This window comes from Gossypium arboreum, chromosome 11, assembly GCF_025698485.1.
Source record: "Gossypium arboreum isolate Shixiya-1 chromosome 11, ASM2569848v2, whole genome shotgun sequence".
Taxonomy (NCBI): domain Eukaryota; kingdom Viridiplantae; phylum Streptophyta; class Magnoliopsida; order Malvales; family Malvaceae; genus Gossypium; species Gossypium arboreum.
In genome coordinates this window covers 99482688-99504729 of record NC_069080.1, presented here as the reverse complement: position 1 = coordinate 99504729, position 22042 = coordinate 99482688, and the positions used below count along the sequence as shown (strand labels likewise).

The 22042-nt window shown below is 31.8% G+C and overlaps 1 protein-coding gene across 1 annotated transcript; it reads left to right on the top strand.

Moving 5' to 3' along the window:
* The first annotated feature begins 15275 nt into the window (after window positions 1–15275).
* LOC108472448 (uncharacterized) lies at window positions 15276–19222 on the top strand. The gene is made up of 10 exons (XM_017773973.2): window positions 15276–15499; window positions 15852–16097; window positions 16203–16407; window positions 16499–16589; window positions 16695–16840; window positions 17389–17632; window positions 17747–17851; window positions 17923–18105; window positions 18248–18452; window positions 18538–19222. The coding sequence occupies exons 2-10, from the start codon at window positions 15872–15874 to the stop codon at window positions 19065–19067; spliced, it is 1935 nt and encodes a 644-aa protein (XP_017629462.1). The 5' UTR covers window positions 15276–15499; window positions 15852–15871; the 3' UTR covers window positions 19068–19222.
* Window positions 19223–22042: the final 2820 nt, after the last annotated feature.

Sequence of the window (22042 nt, the reverse complement as noted above, 5' to 3'; positions counted from 1 at the left end):
ATCATCCATTGGAATGGCTAAAAAAAGGATTATATGTGGACCTATGTATGACAAAACTTTAGTTGGTCCATAGAAACCACGAAATAGGTAAGGTTTACCTGAAAAACAGATGCTGACAGCAGCAGTGGTGTGGATTTGAAAAATCACTAAAAATTGTAGGAATGGAATTAAATAGTGAATAAATTATGTAAATGAACCTTGATGAATTTAATTTCATATGGAAGAAAGGAAACTGTCATATGAATTATATGTTAAGAGATATTAAAGTTCTCGTGAAACAGGGCCAGAACAGTTTCTGGATCCCCTGTTCCGACTTTAGAAATTCATTGTAAATTAACCAGAGATAATTAGGAGTCATTCCATATATGTATAGATTCCTCTCTAAGTCTAGTTTCTATATAAACAGACGGCATCAGTATTGAAGCCCTGTACAGGGAGATATCCAATTCGTAACGCACGAAGGTCAGTGTAGTCGATCCCTGCAACAGGGGAGACTTTAACTAATAAACTGTACTAATTGGCTTGACCAAAAATTCTAGAAAAAAATATGTAGATGGAAATATGAGTCTTGTTTCAGGGAAAAATTACGAAACAAATTTTCGAGCTTTGAAACTCAAGATATGATTTTTAAGGCGACACTGATGCAATAACCAGCTTGTCTGGAAATTTCTAAATGGACTGTGAAGATAGTTAAACTAAGTTTGTGTGCACCTTGTGTTCGATTCCGGTAACGGACTCGGGTACAGGGTATTACAAGTTTCTCCTAAGTCCTTCATTCTAAATTGTTGGGTTAACCACAACTTAACTGATGACAATGTCCCTACATAAATTCCAATGAGTAGAATGCCATCGACATATGAACGAGAAAGACCACATTTCTATCCCCTAAACGTTTATAAACACAAGGTTCATCTACGTTTTGCTCAAATCCAAAAGTCTTGATTGCTTGATCAAATCTTTGATTCCATAAGTGGGATGCTTGCTTAAGTCCATATATGGATCTAAGTAGTTTGCAAACTTTATGCTCATTTCCTTTAGCTATATATCCGATGGATTGCATCATCTAGATGCTACCTTAAAGACAGTCATTCAGAAATACTATCTTGACATCCATTTTCTAGATCTCGTAATTAAGAGCCACAACAATAGATAACAGTATACAGACAGACTTGAATGTGGCAACTGGAAAGAAGGTTTCTTCGTAACTGATACCTTCTTTTTTAGTATAACCTTTTGCCACAAGTCTGGCCTTATAAGTTTCCATTTTTCCATCCGTATTTATTTTATTTTTATAGATCTATTTACACCCTATAGGTTTTAACCTTTTCGATAAGTCTACAAGTTCCACCACTGAGTTTGAATACGTAGAATCCATCTCAGCTTTCATAGTTATATGCCAGATCTTGGAATTAACACTTGGCATCCCTTCATCATACTTGAGCGGGTCATCATCTTCTTGTTCGATAGACTCAATGTTAAAAACACTCCCGCCAGATTGAAAGAACTCAGGCCTACGACAGACCCTCCCACTGCAACAAGGCACCTTATGCTACTGATGTTTGCAGGTCTAATATTAGGAGTTGGTTCTGGAACTATTTCTGTAAGGTTTTGTATATTTCTGGAAAGTTCCCCGAGTACCTCTTTAGTTCGAGGTTTGAAGTCATTCATATAACTTTCTTCAAGGAAAGTAGCATGAGTTGAAACTATTATAGTTTTCTCTTTCGGGTTATAAAACAAACCACATTTTGTTCCCTTTGGATATACTACAAATATGCATAATTTTGTCCATGAGTCCAGCTTCCTTGCATTTTTGTCTGATATGTGAGCTAGGCATCCCCAAATTCTTAAGTAATAAGATTCAGCTTCTTGCTATTCCATAATTCATATGGACTTTTCGATATTGCCTTAGTAGGCACATCATTCAGAATATAGCAAGCCATTCGTACTGCATATCCCCAAAAAGAGATTGACAGCTTTAAATAACTTAACATCGAAATACCACTTCTATCAATGTTTGATTCCTAATCTAGCCACGCCATTCTGTTGTGGAGCACCCGGCAAGTTCTATAAGGATAAAATCTTATTCTCTATGAGGTATCATAAAACTCATCTAATAAATATCCCTCACCTAAATTAGACCGAAGTACCTTTATGGGTAAACCTAGATTTTTCTCCACTTTCGTACGAACTCTTTGTATTTATCAAAGGTTTTATTCTTGCTGTGCATTAGGTACAGATACCCATATTTAGAAGAGTAATCAATAAATGTTACATAATATTCATAATCACTTCTTGCACTGAAACTCATAAGGCCACACAGCAGTGAGCACAAGTTCTATGGGGTTTTATGACCCTCGTTTCTTTTGCATTAAAAGACCACTTGGTCATCTTTCCTTTCAAGCAAGATTCACATTGTGGAATTTTGATTTTTTTAAAGCAAACTTAAGTCTTTGTCTTTCAGAAGTCTAGTGATTCTTTCTTGGTTAATATGACTACGTCTCAAATGTCAAATTTACACTTCAATAGAGCGAGATTTTTCAGTTTCTTATTCGATATTCAGTCTCAAGCAATGTGTACATCTTTGGTTTAATAAAATAGAGATTATTTGACATCCATCCATTACAGATAAGATTTTGATTTCTAAATATTGTAACATTATTAAAATTCACAATCAAGTCGCATTTATATAAACTTACAATTGAAACTAAGTTTCTTTTGAAACTTTGCTCATAGAAAATGAATTTCAAAATAATCTTCCTAAAATTATCAAAGTATAGATGTACATCTCCCACTACTTCAGCTGTTACAATTGTCCCGTTTCCAGCCCATAACGAGAGATTCTTATCTCTAAGATCTTTCGTCTCTTCGAACCTCTTTGCCTTTGGTGGCTAGGTTTTCCTTCCACTTTCTACAGCTGGTCTTAAGATGCCCTTTATTACTACAAAAGAAGCATTTAGACTTAGATAAGTCTTTAAGCATTTTGGTTCTCTTCTTTCTACTTGTGGTAGCCTGGAGACCTTATTCTTTGTAGTAGCCTAGAGACCTTATTCTTTCCTCTCTTAGCACGCTTTCCCTTCCCTTTTGAGAAAGAAGCTATAGTTATATTTGCTTATGCTTTTCGAACCGACTGACTATCATTTAACATCAACTCATAGGATTGTAACTCCTTCATGAGTTGTGTAAGCATCAGATTTTTGTTGCCAAGGTTATATGCATCCCGAAAGCTAGCCAAGTCCTTGGATAAACCCTTGAACACCATCTCAATTTGAGTGTTCTGGTCTAAATTGGCCTCATTGTCCATGGCCTTAACAAAGTATCCCATAAGAGTTAGCTAAACTCCTTTGATTGCATGTTTATATTTTAGGAATTGCTTAATCACTGAATCTTTTAGGTTTGACCCTTCGAAATATTCGGTGTTCTATTAGGTAATATAAATATTAAAATTGACACCTGCATTGCTTGTTCACATAAAAACAAATAATTTTATAAAATAATTTTAAAATATGGTTTTAATTGCAAGCGGACAGTGTCAGTTGTAATATTTATATTGTCCAATGGAACACAAGAGTGTTCCAAGGGTTAAACCTAAAAGAGTCGAAGATTAAGCAATTCATCAACTATAAACATGTAATCAAAGGAGTCTAACTAAATACTCATTAAGTACTAAATTATAATAGGCCATTCACAAGTTTAATTACACTAATTAATTACTTTAAAAACAATGAAGGACTAAATTGTAAATAAACAAAATATTAAACTAACAAATACAAAAAAATATGATAATAGACAGTGGTTGGTTGATTTTCATGGGATTGGTTGATCTTCAAATTCGGGATCTAAATTGCTATTAGTTCTAAATTGGTTTAATTTTACCTCTACGCCTCAACTTTACCAATTTTGACAAATTAGTCTGATTTATCTCTCAACCTCACCAAACTAACCCGAGACTATCAAATTGATGCTCGATAAGATCTCCTCTCAGTCTCACTTATGTTAGTTTTCTCTAGGATCGTCAATCATAAGTTTTGAAGTCTATTCGATTTAGTTTAATTTTTACGATTTAGTCCATGAACCCAAAAATCAATTACCCATCATTTCCATCAACCATCCACTTAGGATTTAGCTGTTCATGTTTATATTTGAACTTATTAACAACAAGGAATTAAGTAGAAACACAATTAACTTAACATAAAAAAATTAATAAATACTCAAGCTTCCTTACAAAAGCTTGAGGAACACAATAATGGTAACAAAAAAGGAAAATAAAAACACCCAAGATAAGATTTTTAATAGAGGAAACGTAACAGAGCGGAATGATATTGATTTAATTGGTTAAAGTTCAAATACAAGAAAGTTTGAAGGGCTTAACAAGTAAATAAATCATAGCTACAGTAATAACTAGCTTAACTACCATAAAATAAACTAAGAAAAACAAGAGATGAACAAAAGAATAAACCCTAAGCTATGAAGAAGAAGAAATAAACCCTAAAAGATAAAGAGAAAAATGTCAAACTAGTTAATGTGAAGTGTGTTTGCTCTCTCAGCCAATTTTGGCCAAGTTTAGCGTTTTTTCTAACCCAACATTTATGCCTAAAATGTCTCTTAGTGTGTTTTTTATTAGTGCTGAAGTTGGACAAGGTCTTTCCTTGCAATCATTTTTTGTCTCTTCTCATTAGGGGTATTGCGATACCCATGGTTTGGTATTGTGATACATATGTTAGAATTGACTTGGGGGAATCCTACAATACTTAACTCTTTAATTGAGTCAATTAAAGAGTTAAAGATACCCCCTTCTAGGTGATATTTTCACTCATGTTCGGGCCTTCGATGACTTTCTACAACACTTAATCAACCTTTAGGTTTCTTATGGTGCATTTGGCCAGTTCGGCCTCAAAAGTGGCATAAAACTCATTATTTCACTTATTAAGGCAAATAAACAACACTAAATAAAAACACAAAAAAAAATATAAATTACTCGGAAACAAGCTCTTTCAGCGTAATGGGAGCCTAATTTGACATATCAAATTACAACATAACGAAAAACGAATATACTACACTTAGGGAACCAGATCCAACATTGAGATCATCTACAAGCAACACATTCTTCAATTGAGGCATGCCAGGAACATTCAAGATGCCTTTACCAAGTATATGACATTTCTTTCCACACCAAAAGTCACTTTTCCAACAAGATAAATCTTCAAGGTTAGTGAGATATGTCTGGTTACTTGTCATTTTTCATGAACAACCACTATCAAAATACCAAATTCCATTAAAAGTGGAATTTAAGGAACAATGAGAAACTAGCAAGCATTTAGCTTCTTTCTTCACCCATACTCTTTTTTGCACTATTCTAGTTGTAGTGCTAGGGGGAGTAGGCACTGTCTTAGGCACTAAACTCCTCCATCTTAAATCATGTAGCATCTTAAAGAAATGTGGTCCTATATGACCAGGGGCACCATAATAGTGTCAAATCACTTATGGGAATGAACATTATTCTTGGATGACTTGAATAACATTAGTTTAGAACTTTCACCATCTTCTTTACACCAGTTTCTTCAACAAAGACTATGGGGCTTTCCATTACAACTTTTCCTTTATCAACAAAGCCTAGACCTCCCCTACCTAAATCTCTTCTTCTTCTTACTAAAATCTCATCAAGCTTGTTGCTACTGGTAGTGAACTTTTTTTAGCATAAGCTTGGTCTCTTAAGTTTTTTTTTTTTTATCTTCATAAGATTATCTAGTTCCATTGTAAGAAGAGCTTTTTTTAGCAATAATTTGTTTAATCAACACAATGTTTTCATCCTTTAATTTATTGTTTCTTATGATAGCTAAATGTTGATTTCATAGACTTGTCCCCATTTTCCTAATATCTCTCTATATGTCTTCAGAAATTCTTCACCTGAGCTAGCATCCAAATCATTATCAAAATTGTCATCATTAATAGCACTAGCAACAAAAGCAACAAAATTGTAATGATCCTCTACTAAGTCAAATCCACTAGATGATTCCTCATCACTCTAAGATACATGTATTGACTTTTTCTTCTTTTTTAGAGTATTAACATACTCAAATTGGATATGACCATATCCTTGGCACTCAAAGCATTGCACCCCTTCTTTTTGTCCTTATCATGTTCCTCCTTGATAACTATTCCCTTTGACTTATTTTTGGGATTATTAACACTAGCTTCTAACCTATTTCTTGAAAGCCTTACTGAAATTCTTAGTAAGTAAAGCTATTTGTTCTTGAAGGTCTTCAATGGTAGCTGGTTGGGGAGTTGGCACTACCTCATTTACTTAAAGGGCAATATTTCTGTCCTCCTTTACTTTATTATGTTTAGCGTTATCAAAATTCATTTCAAAGGTTTGTAGGGAACCAATAAGCTCATCAATGGCCAACCTTTCAATATCATTAGCCTCTTCAATGGTTGTGATCTTAATGGAAAATCTCTTAGGAAGAGACCGTAATACCTTCTTAACTAGCTTGCCATTAGAATACTGTTCACCTAAGGCAAAAAGCCTGAGTCGATAAGTCGCAAAACTTAGCATATAATTCTCCAATTGTTTCTAATTCTTGCATCCTTATGCTCTCAAACTTCAAAGTTAACATCTGCATCTTTAACTGCTTGATAGTGGATGTTCTCTTTATGTGCAATCTTTAAAATATCCCAAGTAGTCTTAGCAATTGTGTATTTTACCATTCTCTTAAACTCTTGCATGTCAATTCCAAAAAATATTGCATATAAAGCTTTTGAGTTAACATTTGCCAACTTCTCTTCCTCAGTGGTCCACTGTGCTTCGAGCTTAACAACCTTCCACTTTCAATATCCATTTTGGGTAGTTCCCATCTAGTCAACATAGCACACCATGACCTATCGTCAATAGACTTAATGTGAGCCTCCGTACAAGCTTTCCAATAAGCATAATTGCCAACCTCTAGCATAGAGGGTCTTAAAGTAAAAGAACCTTCTGTAGCTTGAATCTAGCAACACCAAGGATCCCCATTAACTACTTTAAGTGGCAAGCTTTGATAGCTTTTGAAGCTTTAAAATCGTTGCTGAAATAAAAGTTATAAACCATGGAGGAGTGACAAGGGAATTGACACTCCTTCACCACAGCAAGAAAAATAGTAAACAAACAAAAGACACAATAGTTGTTTACACAGTTCAGTTTTCCTACGTCCGCAGAGCCTAACTTTGTGAGAAATATCCACTATCTTTAAAACTTACAACAAGTGTGTAAAATAAAAATAAAATAAAATAAAATAAAGAACACACAGATTTTATGTGGAAACCCTTTCGGGAAAAAAACAACGGGCAGATGAGAAGAAAATTCACTATGTCGAATTCGAATAATTACAAGAGGAATAGATTGTGTCTATTTATAGGCTTGTAAAGCTATATTCTAGTAAGATTGAAACACCTTATTCTAATCAATATAAAATAGATAGAGTTTAATAAGGTTTAAAAACCTTATTCTAAAATAAAATAAAAGAAGTGTAGTTCTATATGAATTTTACTTTTATTTTATTTTATCACTATATTTTATTTAAATAAAGATTCGTGTCATTTAATTCTAACAATCTCCACCTTAACACAAATTCTCAATGAACAAGTTCTTCATCGCGAACTCTTAATGAACAAGTTCTCCACCTCTTCCATAAAACCCCCTAAGGGTTTAACTTCAACAATGAACACCAACCAAGTCTAAGCAATGCTCAAACTTGATTATAGGAAGTGACTTAGTCATCATATCTACAGGATTTTCATGAGTACTAATTTTGCTCACAACAATATCACTACGAGTAATAATATCACCAACAAAATGATACCGAACATCAATGTGTTTTGTTCTCTCATGAAACATTTGATCTTTTGTAAGGAAGATTACACTCTAACTATCACAAAATATTGTACTGATTTGAAGGTCTTCATTGAGTTCACTAAAGAGTCCCTTCAACCAAATAGCTTCTTTACAAGCCTTAGTAATCGCCATGTACTCAGCTTCAGTGGTAGACAAAGCGACTATAGTTTGAAAAGTGGCTTTCCAATTGATTGCACAACCTCCGATTGTAAAGACATAACCTGTAAGAGATCTTCTTCTATTAAGGTCTCTAGAAAAATCAGTATCAACATACCCTATGACTCCATCTCTAGTTATTCCAAACTGTAAGCAGACATCAGTAGTACCTCGTGCATATCTTAAAATCCACTGAACTACTTTCCAGTGTTCTTTATCGGGATTCGCATATATATCGCTAACTGCATCGACCGTGATATGATAAACGGACGTGAACAAACCATAGCATACATGAGAGATCCCACTACACTAGAGTATGGAACATGTGACATGTACTCAATCTCATCATCTGATTTTGGAGACAAAGCCAATGAAAGTCTGAAATGGGCTGCTAAAGGAGTACTAACAGGCTTAGCACTCTGCATATTGAACCTGCAAAGAAATTTCTCAATGTACCCCTTCTAACTTAGTTAAAATTTACTTGCTTTTCTATCTCTGAGAATCTCTATACCAAGTATCTTCTTTGCTAGTCTGAAATCTTTCATCTCAAATTCTTCACTTAGTTGGCTTTTAACCTTTCTTATCTCTCCTTTATCTTTTGTTGCTATCAACATGTCATCAACATAAAGAATTAGATACACAAAAGAACCATCACTGTTTTTCTTAAAATAAACACAACTGTCAAAACTACTTCTTTTGAAATTATGAGAAGTCATAAAGGAATCAAGCCTCTTATACCACTGTCTTGGTGACTGTTTCAAACTATAAACGGACTTTTTCAGCAAGCAAACATAGTCCTCTTTTTCTAAGACTGTAAAACCCTCTGGTTGTTGCATGTAAATGTCCTCCTCAAGTTCTCCATGCAAAAATGTAGTTTTTACATCTAACTGCTCAAGCTCCAAATCATGTATGGCCACAATATCAAGTAAAACTCGAATCGAACTATGCTTCACAACTAGGGAGAACACATCTGCAAAAGTCCACTTTTGGAATTTGACTGTAACCCTTTGCAACAAGCCTTGCTTTATATCAGGGTTCTTCAGCTCCTGGAGTCCATTCTTTCTTTTTAAATACCCATTTACAACGAACAGCCTTTTTACCTTTAGGAAGTTTCACAAGATCCCATGTTTTATTTTTGTGAAGTGATTCCATCTCCTCTTGCATAACAAACATCAACTTTTCTGAGTCTTCACAGCTAATTGCCTCAGAATAATTAGATGGCTTTCGGTTTGCATCTATATCTTTAGCCACATTTAAAGCATAAGCAACTAAATCAGCCTCGGTATACTTCTTTAGAGGTTTAATTTCTCTTCTAGTTCTATTTTTGGCAATAAAGTATTATGGTAAAGAAGCAACTCTATTCTCAATTTTTGTACTGGCTTGAGGAGTTGACTCTGTATTAATCTGATGCTCCACCTGCTTTTGATTTTCTTTATTGAAAGAGTCTTTAAGAGATAAGTTAGGTAACATAACAGTTTCATCAAAAACGATAACTCTGCTAATCACAACTTTTTTATTTTCAGGATACCATAACTTATGCCTTTTTACACCAGCTTTATAACTAAGAAAAACACATTTAATAGATCTTAGTTCCAATTTTCCATTATTAACATGAGCATACGTAGGACATCCAAAGATTTTTAAGTCAGAATAATTAGCAGGATTACCAGACTATACCTCTTGTGGAGTCTTTTTCTCAATAGCAACGGATGGAGATCGGTTGATCAACAAACATGCAGTAGAGGCTGCTTCTGCCCAAAACGACTTTGGTAAGTTGGCATTTGACAACATACATCGAACCTTTTCTATGATCGTTCTGTTCATTTGTTCTGCAACACCGGTTTGCTATGGAGTATGACGAACTGTCAAGTGTCTCACGATCCCTTCTGACTTGTACAGTCTATTAAACTCATCAGAACAGAACTCTAAGCCATTGTCTGTGCTAAGGTATTTTCTTTATTTTCCCATCTGTTTTTCAATCATAGGTTTCCAAGACTTAAATGCGAAAAACACATCACTTTTCTACTTTAGGAAAAATGCCCAAACTTTTCTGGAAAAATCATCAATAAAAGTTAGCATATAATTAGCTCCACCTCTCGAAGGCACTCTAGATGGCCTCCACAGATCAGAATGAATATACTCTAACATTCCCTTCATGTTATGGATTCCTCTGGTGAATCAAACTCTCTTTTGCTTCCCAAAAACACAGTGCTCACAGAAATTCAGTTTGCAAATTCCTTACCCATCAAGAAGTTCTCTTTTGCTTAATTTTTCCATGCCATTCTCACTCATATGCCCTAGGCATCATCATTTGACAAGGAAGAGGAAGCAACAGCTACACCAGTAACAGTAGAACCCTGTAAAACATATAGGCAGTCTTTCTCTGCCCTTTCATCACGATAAGGGAACCTTTGGAAATCTTTAAAACCCCACTTTTAGCTGTGTATCTGTACCCTTTTGAATCAAGAGTACTTAATAAAATTAAATTTCTCTTCAATTCTGGAACATGTCGTACGTCACTAAGTGTTCTGACAACTCCATCAAACATCATAACTTTAATTGTTCCAACACCTAGGATTTTACACGAAGCATTATTTCCCATCAAAACAACACCTTCAGACACTGTTTCGTAAGTTGTAAACTAATCCCGATTAGGACTCATGTGGAAAGTGCAGCATGAATCAAGTATCCACTCCTTGTTTACTTTAGAATCATTGACAGAAGCGACTAGAAGTTCCCATCGCTGTAGTCTTCTACAACATCAGCTTCACCGAAATTTTCTGGTTGTTTTCCCTTTTGATTCGCAACCTCCCTTTTAATCTTGTTCTGTAGCTTATAGCAATCAGATTTAATGTGCCATTTCTTCGTGCTGAAGTTACAAGTTTTACCTCTGTTTAAAGATTTACCGCGAGGATTTCGTTCCTGTGTCCTTCCACGATCATCATCAGCATTCTGATCTTGTCCCCCACAAACAATGAGACCCTCTCCCTGAGAGTCGAGTTTAACCACAAGATGCTCCATCTTATCATACGAGGTTAAAGAATCATAAACCTCATCAACTGTGAGAGACTCGCGGCTATATAAAATAGTGTCTCTAAAGGTTGAATAAGACGGGGGCAACAAACAAAATAGAATCAACCCTAGATCTTCCTTATCATACTGAACCTCCATGGCCTCCAAGTTTGAGAGAATTTCTTTAAACACTGTTAAGTGTTCGTGTACAGACGCACCTTCCTCCAAACGATGAGCATAAAGACGTTGCTTTATATGCAACTTGCTTGTTAGAGTTTTCGACATACATATTTGTTCTAGCCTCTTCCATAATGCAACGGCCATCTTCTTCTTCATCACATCCTTCAAAATTTTGTTGGACAAATGCAGAATTAATTGTGTTAACGCCTTTCAATCCTTACGCTTCTTCTCTTCATCTGTTAATGTTGAAGGCATCTTATCTATCCCTAGCAGGGCATCTTCTAGATTCATCTGCGCAAGAACTGCTTGCATCTTAATCTGCCCACAATGCAAATCTGGTGTTGTGATCCAACAACTGAATTTCATACTTCAAAGACGCCATTATCGTGATCGAGATGAACTACCCGGAAGCTCGGATACCAATTTGTGAAAAATAAAAAAAAATAAAATAAAGAACACATAGATTTTACGTGGAAACCCTTTCGGGAAACAACAACGGGCAGATGAGAAGAAAATTCACTATGTTGAATTCGAATAATTACAAGAGGAATAGATTGTGTCTATTTATAGGCTTGTAAAGCCATATTCTAGTAAGATTGAAACACCTTATTCTAATCAATATAAAATAGATGGGGTTTAATAAGGTTTAAAAACCTTATTCTAAAATAAAATAAAATAAGTGTAGTTCTATATGAATTTTACTTTTATTTTATTTTACCAATCGTATTTTATTTAAATAAAGATTCGTGTTATTTAATTCTAACAACAAGTGATCCTAATCTATCACACATTAGTGACAATTTCCTCACCTTTACACCTTGAAGAATGATACTCTCACATAGCAAAAGAATAAGTTGAATACAATATAATAATAAAGTACAAAGCAAACATGAACTCTTGACAGTTAAGCAATCAGTGTTTCAACTCAATCCAATATCTATGATCCAAAGGATTAAATAAAGTAATCCAATTCGATCCAATCTCCAATATATGTTTCTCCAAGTTATATGATCTTTAATAATGGACTAGATAGCATCCACATAATCAGCATAGCCCATAAATATCGTTAAATAAGTTGTCAACATTTCAAATATGAAAACTATCTTAAATAGCTCTAGTGGTAAGGTGACACTCCCTTGACACTCAAATGTGATTTTCATATTTTTCAACCATTTTGCTTTTTATTAGTGATCAGATATTCGAAAATAAATAGCTTGGATTAATTTGTTTAATGTTTGATTTCTGTGGTTGATGGTGCAACGTGGATAATGTTAACAAAAGAAATCAGGTTAATATAGTGCGCAACATCACAACAATATAAAATATTTTTTCCCCCAACAAAAGAAATATATATAAATGTTAGAAAATTATGTTTCTTAAAAAGGAAGAAAAGACGTGGAGAAAAATATATAAAATATGTAAGAACATAACAAGTGGACGGATTTGATAGATCTTGAAATCAAAACGTATGGGCCAATTCTGTTTTATAATTAATTTATATTCTCCTATCACCTTGGTTGTGCATCTTAAGTTAATAACATCAATTATTTTTAAAAATTTAATAAGTTTTTTCTTTTTAAGAAAAAGACCATTAATAAATTAAAAATAATGTAATTAAAAATATTTAATTAATTTAATTATAAAAATAATTAATATTAAAATTCATCATGATTTAAATATTAAATCCAATTATTAATAATTTATTACGGATTATTTATTTTATATATATGAGATTCAATTTTAATGTTAAAATTGTTAGTAGGAAAACGTATAGGGCGTATCAGCAATCCTGTCTACTTTTTCATTTTTTATTTAAAAGAGACAAAGTTATGTTCATCATGTTGATCACTATTTGCATATAGTAAGAAAAAGAAAAATACAAAAGTAAGACTATGGCCAAAAATACAAAAGCAATCCTGTTCCCAAAAGTTAATTTGGTAATATTTTTAAAAGTGTTTTTCAGAAGTGTTTTAAAAATTTAATTTAAAATTTGAGTATTTAACATTGTTAAAAAGTATTTTGAGAAAGAAAATATTCATTTTAAATATGTTATTATCAAGTAACAAATATGCATTTAAATAATATTTAAATTAATTAATATTATTATATTTTAGTAAGAATATAAAAATTTATTATAACTTGTTGTTAATATTTTAATTTATGAAATATAAATTTGAAATATTTTAAGCAATAAATATTAATTATTTATAAAATTTAATTAGAATATATAAATTATATTTTAAATATTTAAATATAACCATTAAATATTTATAATTAGTATTTTAAAAATAATTTTTATTTTTAATTATGATTTTAATACATTTGTAATTAAGCACCAAGAAAAAAATGGTCAAATACTATGTTATCGAGAGGTGAAAAGTAATTAAGCACTAAAAGTGTTTTTTAAAGAGGGAAAATTAAAAATTTTAGTTTCTCCTTCTTAAAAGTGTTTTTGAAAAATACTTCTGAAAAACTAAAAATTTCAGTGAAAAGCAGTTTGTTTAGCACAGCTTTTCTTCTACAAGTACTTTTAGAGTTAGAAGTATTTTTTTTAAGCACTACACAACATGCCCTAAGACAATTGGAAAAACCTCATCTATATTTCTGCTTTAAGAATTTTACCAATCTATCCATCATTAATCTTTAATTTGCTATAATATACTTTTCAGAAAATCCCAGGAGCTTGTGGACTTTATCCTAAACTTAAAATGCTTGTTAATAAAATTCTATTATTAAATGAAAATTCTTATTATTAGATTTAGTTATAGATAACAATTATTCCTTACAATAACAATTATTTTATTTAGTTTTTCAAAAGGTTACAAATAGATGTATCAATAATTACGAGTATCAAATTATTATAACACAAACAGATTAAGAATTAGAATAATCTAAATAAAAGTTGATAAATTAAACTAAACTAAAACTCACACGTGCTAAGCATATAATAACTAAATTTTGTTCAAGACTAAAAATAAATAAATAAAATCTAGTGCTTTATAATTTTCTTACAAAATATATATTTTTTATATAACCATAGGTGTTTTCGCTCATTTTAATGTTTGAAGCTAATCTTATTCGAGAATGAGGTAACATCTAGGTAAAGCCATTCCAACAATGACTAAAATCAACAAACTGAATTAAAACTCACATATGTCAAATAATTAAATTTTGTAAATAAATAAATAAATTAGTAAAAAGACCTTTCCAGTCCCTCTCAATTTCAAAATTAAGCAAATAGGTCCCTCTAAAAAAATCGGAGCAATTTAATTCCTGTCAATTATGAAGTGACCAAGTAAGGACAATTAATCAAGAAGCCAATGTCTTCCTTTCAATTGTACATAATTTTGATTGGTATAATAACAAATTTAGCCCTTGATGTTTACATATTTGTCAATTTAATTTTTATTCTAAAAATTAACAAAGTTAGCCTCAACATTTACACGTTTGTACAAATGTTGTGGGTTAAATTTGTTAAATCAAAACAAAATTGAAAGAACCTATAAATTTTTAAAGCTAAATTTATTATTAAACCAATCAAATTTATGTACAATCGATGAAAAATATTAATATCGTGATTAATTGCACGCTTTTAAAATTGACAATGATTAAATTGTTTAGTTTTTTTTTAGAGAGGCCAATTTAGTTAATATTAAAATTGAGAGACACTAGAGTGATGATTTATCAAATAAATTTTAGCACTTCATAATTTTCTTACAAAATAAATTTTGAATCATACATGTCCTCGTCCGATTTACAATTCACTTATCGTTAAAGTCACGGAAACTAAGAGAAACATAAACTATAATAGAAAATTATTTAAAAAAATTATGAAAATTTCTTAAAAGATAATGATGATGATTTGGGTTATATGATATGCTGGCGCCATTAAAATACTTTATTTTCGATTTGATTACCTGCGGTTCTGAGTCACATCTCCATTTTTCCTTTTCATGATTTCAACAATTTTTATTTATTTATTTTTATTTTCTAAGGAAATAAAAAATAAGCAACTGTTTGGAGTTTTGACTTTGATGTACGATCACATAAGATAAAAATATATTCAATGCACGAAACTGTTCAAATCCGAGTGAATTCTTAATCACTAAATATGGGAGTTGGACTTTTGATGGAGGTTGGAAGCAATCATTTTATAAATACCACCTTTTCCAAGTTTGATTTCCCAAAGAGTGAGCAACATGACATTTTGATTTGTCTCTTTCTTAATCTTTCTGTTTGTGTCTCTTTCCAAGGAGCAGAAGCCATTGGAATTCTGGGTTTTCTGTATGTTCTTCTAACTTATGAACTCTCTTCATTTTCACTTTGCATGATAATCTGTTTGCATTGTGTTAGATATTTCGCTACGCCGTCTTGTCAAAATCCAAGAAAATATTCATGTGTACTTGCAAATATTATCACATAGAAAACAACCCTCAGAACTTCAACTACTTATGATTGAATTGCTTTTGCTCAAGTCAAGATGTAGTTTCCATTGCAGTTTTTGGGTTATTTTGAGCTATTTCATAAATGGGTTCTCTGCAATTCTTGGTCCCACTGTTTCAAGTACTTATAATTGAATGTTTTGAGCTGTTCCATATATTACTTCATGGATTGATGCTTATTCTTTAATTTGCAGGAAATTGGAAGAAAATCAGAATGGCAAGATCAAGAGTTGCCATCTTAATAATGGGAGTTGTGCTTTGGTGTTGCTTGACAACCCCAGCAAAAGCAGAATATATGAAATACAAAGATCCAAAACAACCTATACCTGTTCGAATCCAGGACTTGTTGGATAGGATGACATTAGAGGAAAAAATAGGACAGATGGTCCAAATCGAACGCAAAGTTGCTTCAGCCGACGTGATGAAGGAGTATTTCATTGGTAAGCAGCATCCATCACACTCTTCTTTGACAAATTGTACCAAATTAAGCAATTTTTGAGTAAGGCATACTCAAAAGTAGAAAAGGGTGTCTTTTGCTTTGACAGGAAGTGTATTGAGTGGAGGAGGGAGTGTCCCAGCTCCTCAAGCTTCTGCAGAAACTTGGATAAACATGGTCAATGACTTTCAAAGAGGTAGTTTATCAACCCGATTAGGAATTCCGATGATTTATGGGATTGATTCTGTTCATGGGAACAACAATGTTTACAAGGCAACTATTTTTCCTCACAACATTGGTCTAGGTGCAAGCAGGCATGTAGATGCACTATTGCTGTTTGGGTTTATTCTTTAATATGGTTCTACATTTCTACATCCTTGCTGAATTATTTTTCTTATAAACCAGGGACCCTGAACTAGTGAATAAAATTGGGGCTGCAACAGCACTTGAAACCAGGGCAACTGGCATTCCATATGCTTTCGCACCTTGTATAGCGGTAGCTTTCATTTGCCTTTTCCTGTTACATTTTCATCTTTGGGGATGTATGAACTTCTTATCATGGTATATAATTAAGCAAATTTAACTAGTAAACTTTGAACAGGTGTGTAGAGATCCAAGATGGGGTCGATGTTACGAAAGTTACAGTGAAGATCCCCAGATTGTTAAAGACATGACAGACATTATACCTGGATTACAAGGAAACATCCCTACTGACTCTCCAAAGGGAGTTCCATTCGTTGCTGGAAAGTAAGCAATTTTCACAAACTACACATGTTCAACTCAATTTCACATTTAAGAGATCATCTTATTTTACATAGTTTACTGTATATAACAAGAAGTCATGCCTTTAACTTTCCATGCCATAAATGTCATGCCATAAATTATTGTACCTCTATTTTTGAAGGGAAAAATTAATGTTGTGTAAACTGAATTCTGCTTCTTAAAAAAAGAAAACAAAAGTAGAAATATTGTGCCCACTTGCATCCACAATACAAAGTTTGAATGCATCATGTAATTAACTTGCTTGGTCTTACTTCTTATCCACAACATATGTAGGGGGTTCCAAGCATTTATTGCTCTTTAAGAAGGAACCTATAGATACCTATACTGTCTTAGTATAAGCTTTAATGACAGATTGAAATCATTTAAATAAGAGGTTATTATGTTTTAATGTTGGTTTGTTACTTTATTTTTATGTAAAATATCATACTCCAACTTTCTAATTGCAGAATTTATGAGGCCTGTAAAAGTCGAAACCAATTTGTCTAAGTTTTTCTCCCTGTTTTGGTATGCAGGAACAATGTAGTGGCTTGTTCTAAGCACTATGTAGGTGATGGTGGAACAACCAAAGGCATAAATGAGAACAACACAGTGATAGACTGGCAAGGTTTGCTCAGCATTCATATGCCAGCTTACCATACTTCAATTATGAAAGGTGTTTCAACAGTCATGATCTCCTATTCAAGCTGGAATGGTATTAAAATGCATGCTAATCGTGAGTTAATCACGGGTTTCCTCAAGAACACACTTGGTTTTAAGGTATAACTGTTTCTCATAGAACCAATAAATAAAAAGTTCGAGTAACGTAGGCCCACCAACATCGCTTTTCAAAAGAACCCGGGAGCATAACATAGATTCTGCACATTGTTTCAGGGGTTTGTCATCTCGGATTGGGAAGGTCTTGATAGGATAACATATCCACCACACGCAAACTATTCATATTCAATTCAAGCTGGAATTCATGCGGGCATCGACATGGTTAGTGTTCATTTTTCTTGGGTTTTTAAAGTGTTGGATGTACTTATAATAATAATATGAACTAATCGCAGGTCATGGTTCCGTACAACTATAAAGAATTCATAGATGGGCTAACCTTCCATGTGAAAAACAATGTCATCCCCATGAGCCGCATTGATGATGCAGTGAGGAGAATTTTGCGAGTTAAGTTTGTAATGGGACTATTTGAGAACCCACTCGCTGATAATAGCTTGGTTGACCAACTGGGAAGTCAGGTTAGTTTATTAGCTATGTTTAAGTGTATGGAACTGGTTATTCTTGGGGATATGCTGGACCATACAAATTATTGGCCTGGTTTTTCAGCTTTAAAGATTAAGATGATTATAATGTCGTAACTTTTCCGAACCAATTCAACAGGAACATAGAGAGTTGGCTAGGGAAGCAGTGAGAAAATCGCTTGTTTTGCTGAAGAATGGGCAATCTTTGAATCGGCCATTGCTTCCCCTACCTAAGAAGACCTCAAAAATACTAGTTGCAGGTAGCCATGCCGATAATTTGGGCTATCAATGCGGTGGATGGACAATCGAGTGGCAAGGATTTAACGGCAACAACCGTACAATTGGTATTTCTCAGTCCTGTGCCAATATATTCCTAGCTTTTATAAACCTTAAAGCATTAACCATTACAATGAATCTTGTTACCAACAGGTACAACAATCGTAGCTGCCATCAAGAACACGATTGATCCAAGCACCAATGTCGTATTCAAGGAGAATCCCAACGCAGAGTTCGTCAAGTCCAACAACTTCTCCTACGCCATTGTGGTAGTAGGGGAACATCCGTATGCAGAAACAGATGGTGATAGCATGAATTTGACAATAGCAGACCCTGGTCCAACCACGATCAGAAATGTGTGTGGAGCTATGAAATGTGTTGTTATCATAATATCCGGTCGCCCCGTTGTAATCGAACCTTATCTTGCCTCCATAGATGCTCTTGTCGCCGCTTGGTTACCTGGTACCGAGGGACAAGGTGTTGCAGATGTTGTATTTGGTGACTATGGTTTTACAGGCAAGCTTCCTCGTACATGGTTCAAAACGGTCGATCAACTGCCGATGAACGTCGGGGATCCGCATTATGATCCTCTCTATCCATTTGGGTTTGGCATTACTACTGAACCAACTACAAGGCAAAGCGACGACAATCCATTCTTAAGTATTTCATCTTATTTCAATTAATTTTCATTTGCTATACAACTAGCTTTGAACTTCAGTAATTCTTTATATATGTTCATATATATAGTAAGATATTTTATAGGAAAAACAAATGTAAAGTCCCAATACCATTAGTAAAGTCAGGTTTTCAACATTTGATATGTATTATTAATTAAAAATATTTTCCTTCCATTTATTCTTTAGTATGATTAAAAAAAGGTTTATAAGTACAAAACTGTCTTAAAAAATCATTTACATTAAATTGAGTTAATGTGGTTAACAAAAAAATCAATTAAATCGTTCGTTAACGGTTTTCGTCTTTAACCATATTAATCATTAAAATCAATTGATTGGCTAATCAAATGGTGACACATGATAGTTTATAGTTTAATCTTATAGTTTTCCATTAAAATATATAAAAAATCATTAAAATGATTAAAAATCATAAAAATATTAAAATTTATATAATATTATAAATATTATAAAATTTCTAATAAATTATAAATTTTATAAAATTAATAAAACATATTTAAAATAGTTAAAATTTTATAATAAATTATAAATAAATAATAAATAATTACAAATAATAGAAATTTTTTTAAAAAGTCATTTAAAATTCTTAAAATCATAATGAGCACATGAGATTTGACCAATCGCTATATAATGGGAATAGTCTTTAAATCGTTAAAGTCTTTTTTATGTTAATAAAATATTTTAAATCTTCCACAAATAAAACCATAATTGTGGAACTCTTCCTTTTATTAATAATTTTTTAAATTATCTCTAAATTTTTAAGTATAGTAGTTTGTATATTGAAAAATTGAAAATTGTTAGCTAAGTTTTGTATGATATAAAAAGTGATTTTGGTATAATTAGATCCTATCAAACCAAAATTTCATTACTTAATAATTGTAAGTATTAGTATATATCAAGATGAAATATTTTAATTAAAGTTTTCAAAACTAAATTAATTATCAAATCGGTTAGGTCCGTGGTTCATTGATTCGATCAGTTTGATTAGTCCATCCAATTCAATTAAAAAATTCATTAATTTTTTTTAAAAAATAAAAAAAATTAGAAAAATACTATTCAGTAGGTCTGTATCAATTTCTGAGTCAATCAGTCTAATAGCTTTCTCCCAATTAATACTATTACCAATTCTCAATTCAACTGGTCCAATCGATCAATCTGGTCCTATTCAAATAACATTGATTTTAACGGTTATTTCTTTTATCCAATTATTGGTCTAATGTCAGGTGTTTATTTTGATTTTAGGGGTTTAATTTTCAAAATGATGATTTAATAAATATTTTTATAATTTTTATATATTTTAATATCTTATAAATTTATTAAAAATATAATTTTATTTATAATTTATTAGAACTTATTATGATTTTTATAAGTTTTATAATTAATGATAATTTTATAATTTGTATGATGATTTATTATAACTTTTAGAATTTTTATAAGCTTTTATAATATTTATAAGTTTTGATGAATTCTTTATAAGTTTTAAATATTTTAAATATTTTTAATTTTTATTATTTTTATTATTTTTATAATTTATTAGAATTTTTATAAGTTTATATAATTTTTAAATTTTTATGTATTTTATAAAAATTTTTAAAAGTATAAGATTAAATCAAAAGATGCCTCACATTACAGTTTAAATGGTCTCTTAATTGATTTTAACGATCAATGTGATCAAAGGCGAATATTATTAGCAGAGGAACTTAAGTGATATTTTTATTAACAACAAAGGCTCAATTGAGTACAAATTTAATTTAAGCTCAATTAATTTATTTTTTTTGTTATGGACCTTTTTATACCTGTGAGTTATTAAAAAAAATAAAAAAGGATTAATAAATGATTGTGTGTAATGGTAAGGTACATTGTACTCTCAATGGGAGGACCCAAGTTTGAATTTTAAAAATGATATTATTAAGAGGAGCAACCACTAACCCTAACCATGAGACGTAAAACAAACACAAATATAAATATACACTTGGATTTACATCATTCTTATTTTGTCTTGTATTTTGTTTCTAAGTTTGGATGACCTCTTTAATTGACTTTGTTAATAAATGTGAAAAAGATATATTTTTTAATTTAATTCTTTTCCTTTTTTATTTTATTTTGTTTTCTATCAAACAAATTTAAAAAGTCACTCTCCTTTTACTTTTCTATTATCCTCTTATCAATTTTTTTTTTTTTTTTTTTTTGCTAACCTAAATTCAATCAACATTTGCCTTTTATTTGGTATCCCAACTGCAAATTTCAACAAATATTTAAAAAAAAAAAACAAAAACGTTGCAAATGGATAAGAAAAATTGTAAATCAATACTATATATTAAAATTAAAAATTAAATTTTGGTTGGATTGATGTTACCAATAATCGAATTCCAACTTAATTAGTAGGTTACTAAAAAACTTTTATTTAAAAAAAAAAAAAGGGATATGTAAAGAGGTTTTGAGAGGGCAGTTGAAAAGAAAGCATGGTAGGGAGGAATTTAGAGTTAAAAGAGAAAAAGGAAAAAGAAAAGAGGGCTCATTTCATCTTCATACAAATCATAACTAAAAGTGGTTGGAACCATAAAGCACAGCGATGCGCTTAGTTTGTATGTTTGACCACACTGTTGGTTGTCTTTAAAAATGAGTGCACATATATTCATATCCTTGTACATCTCTGTGTATCTTTTATGATTATTAAGCAAAAGGAATACATTTTAAGAAATTCAATTGTTGTTTCCATGAATATACATGATTGGATATTGAAAGTCATTAATGAGACATTCACTAATTATTCATTCTAAAAGAAGGTAAAATTTTATAATTCATATTTGAGATAATTACTTTCGGATTTTTGTTGGGATTCTCAGCTTGGAAACAAAACTATTCATATATGCATGTTAGTTTAATTATTTATGTATTAAATGTGTTTATAAAATTTAAATGATTTTCTTCTTTTTCTTTCTAAAATAAATATGGTAATATTCTAA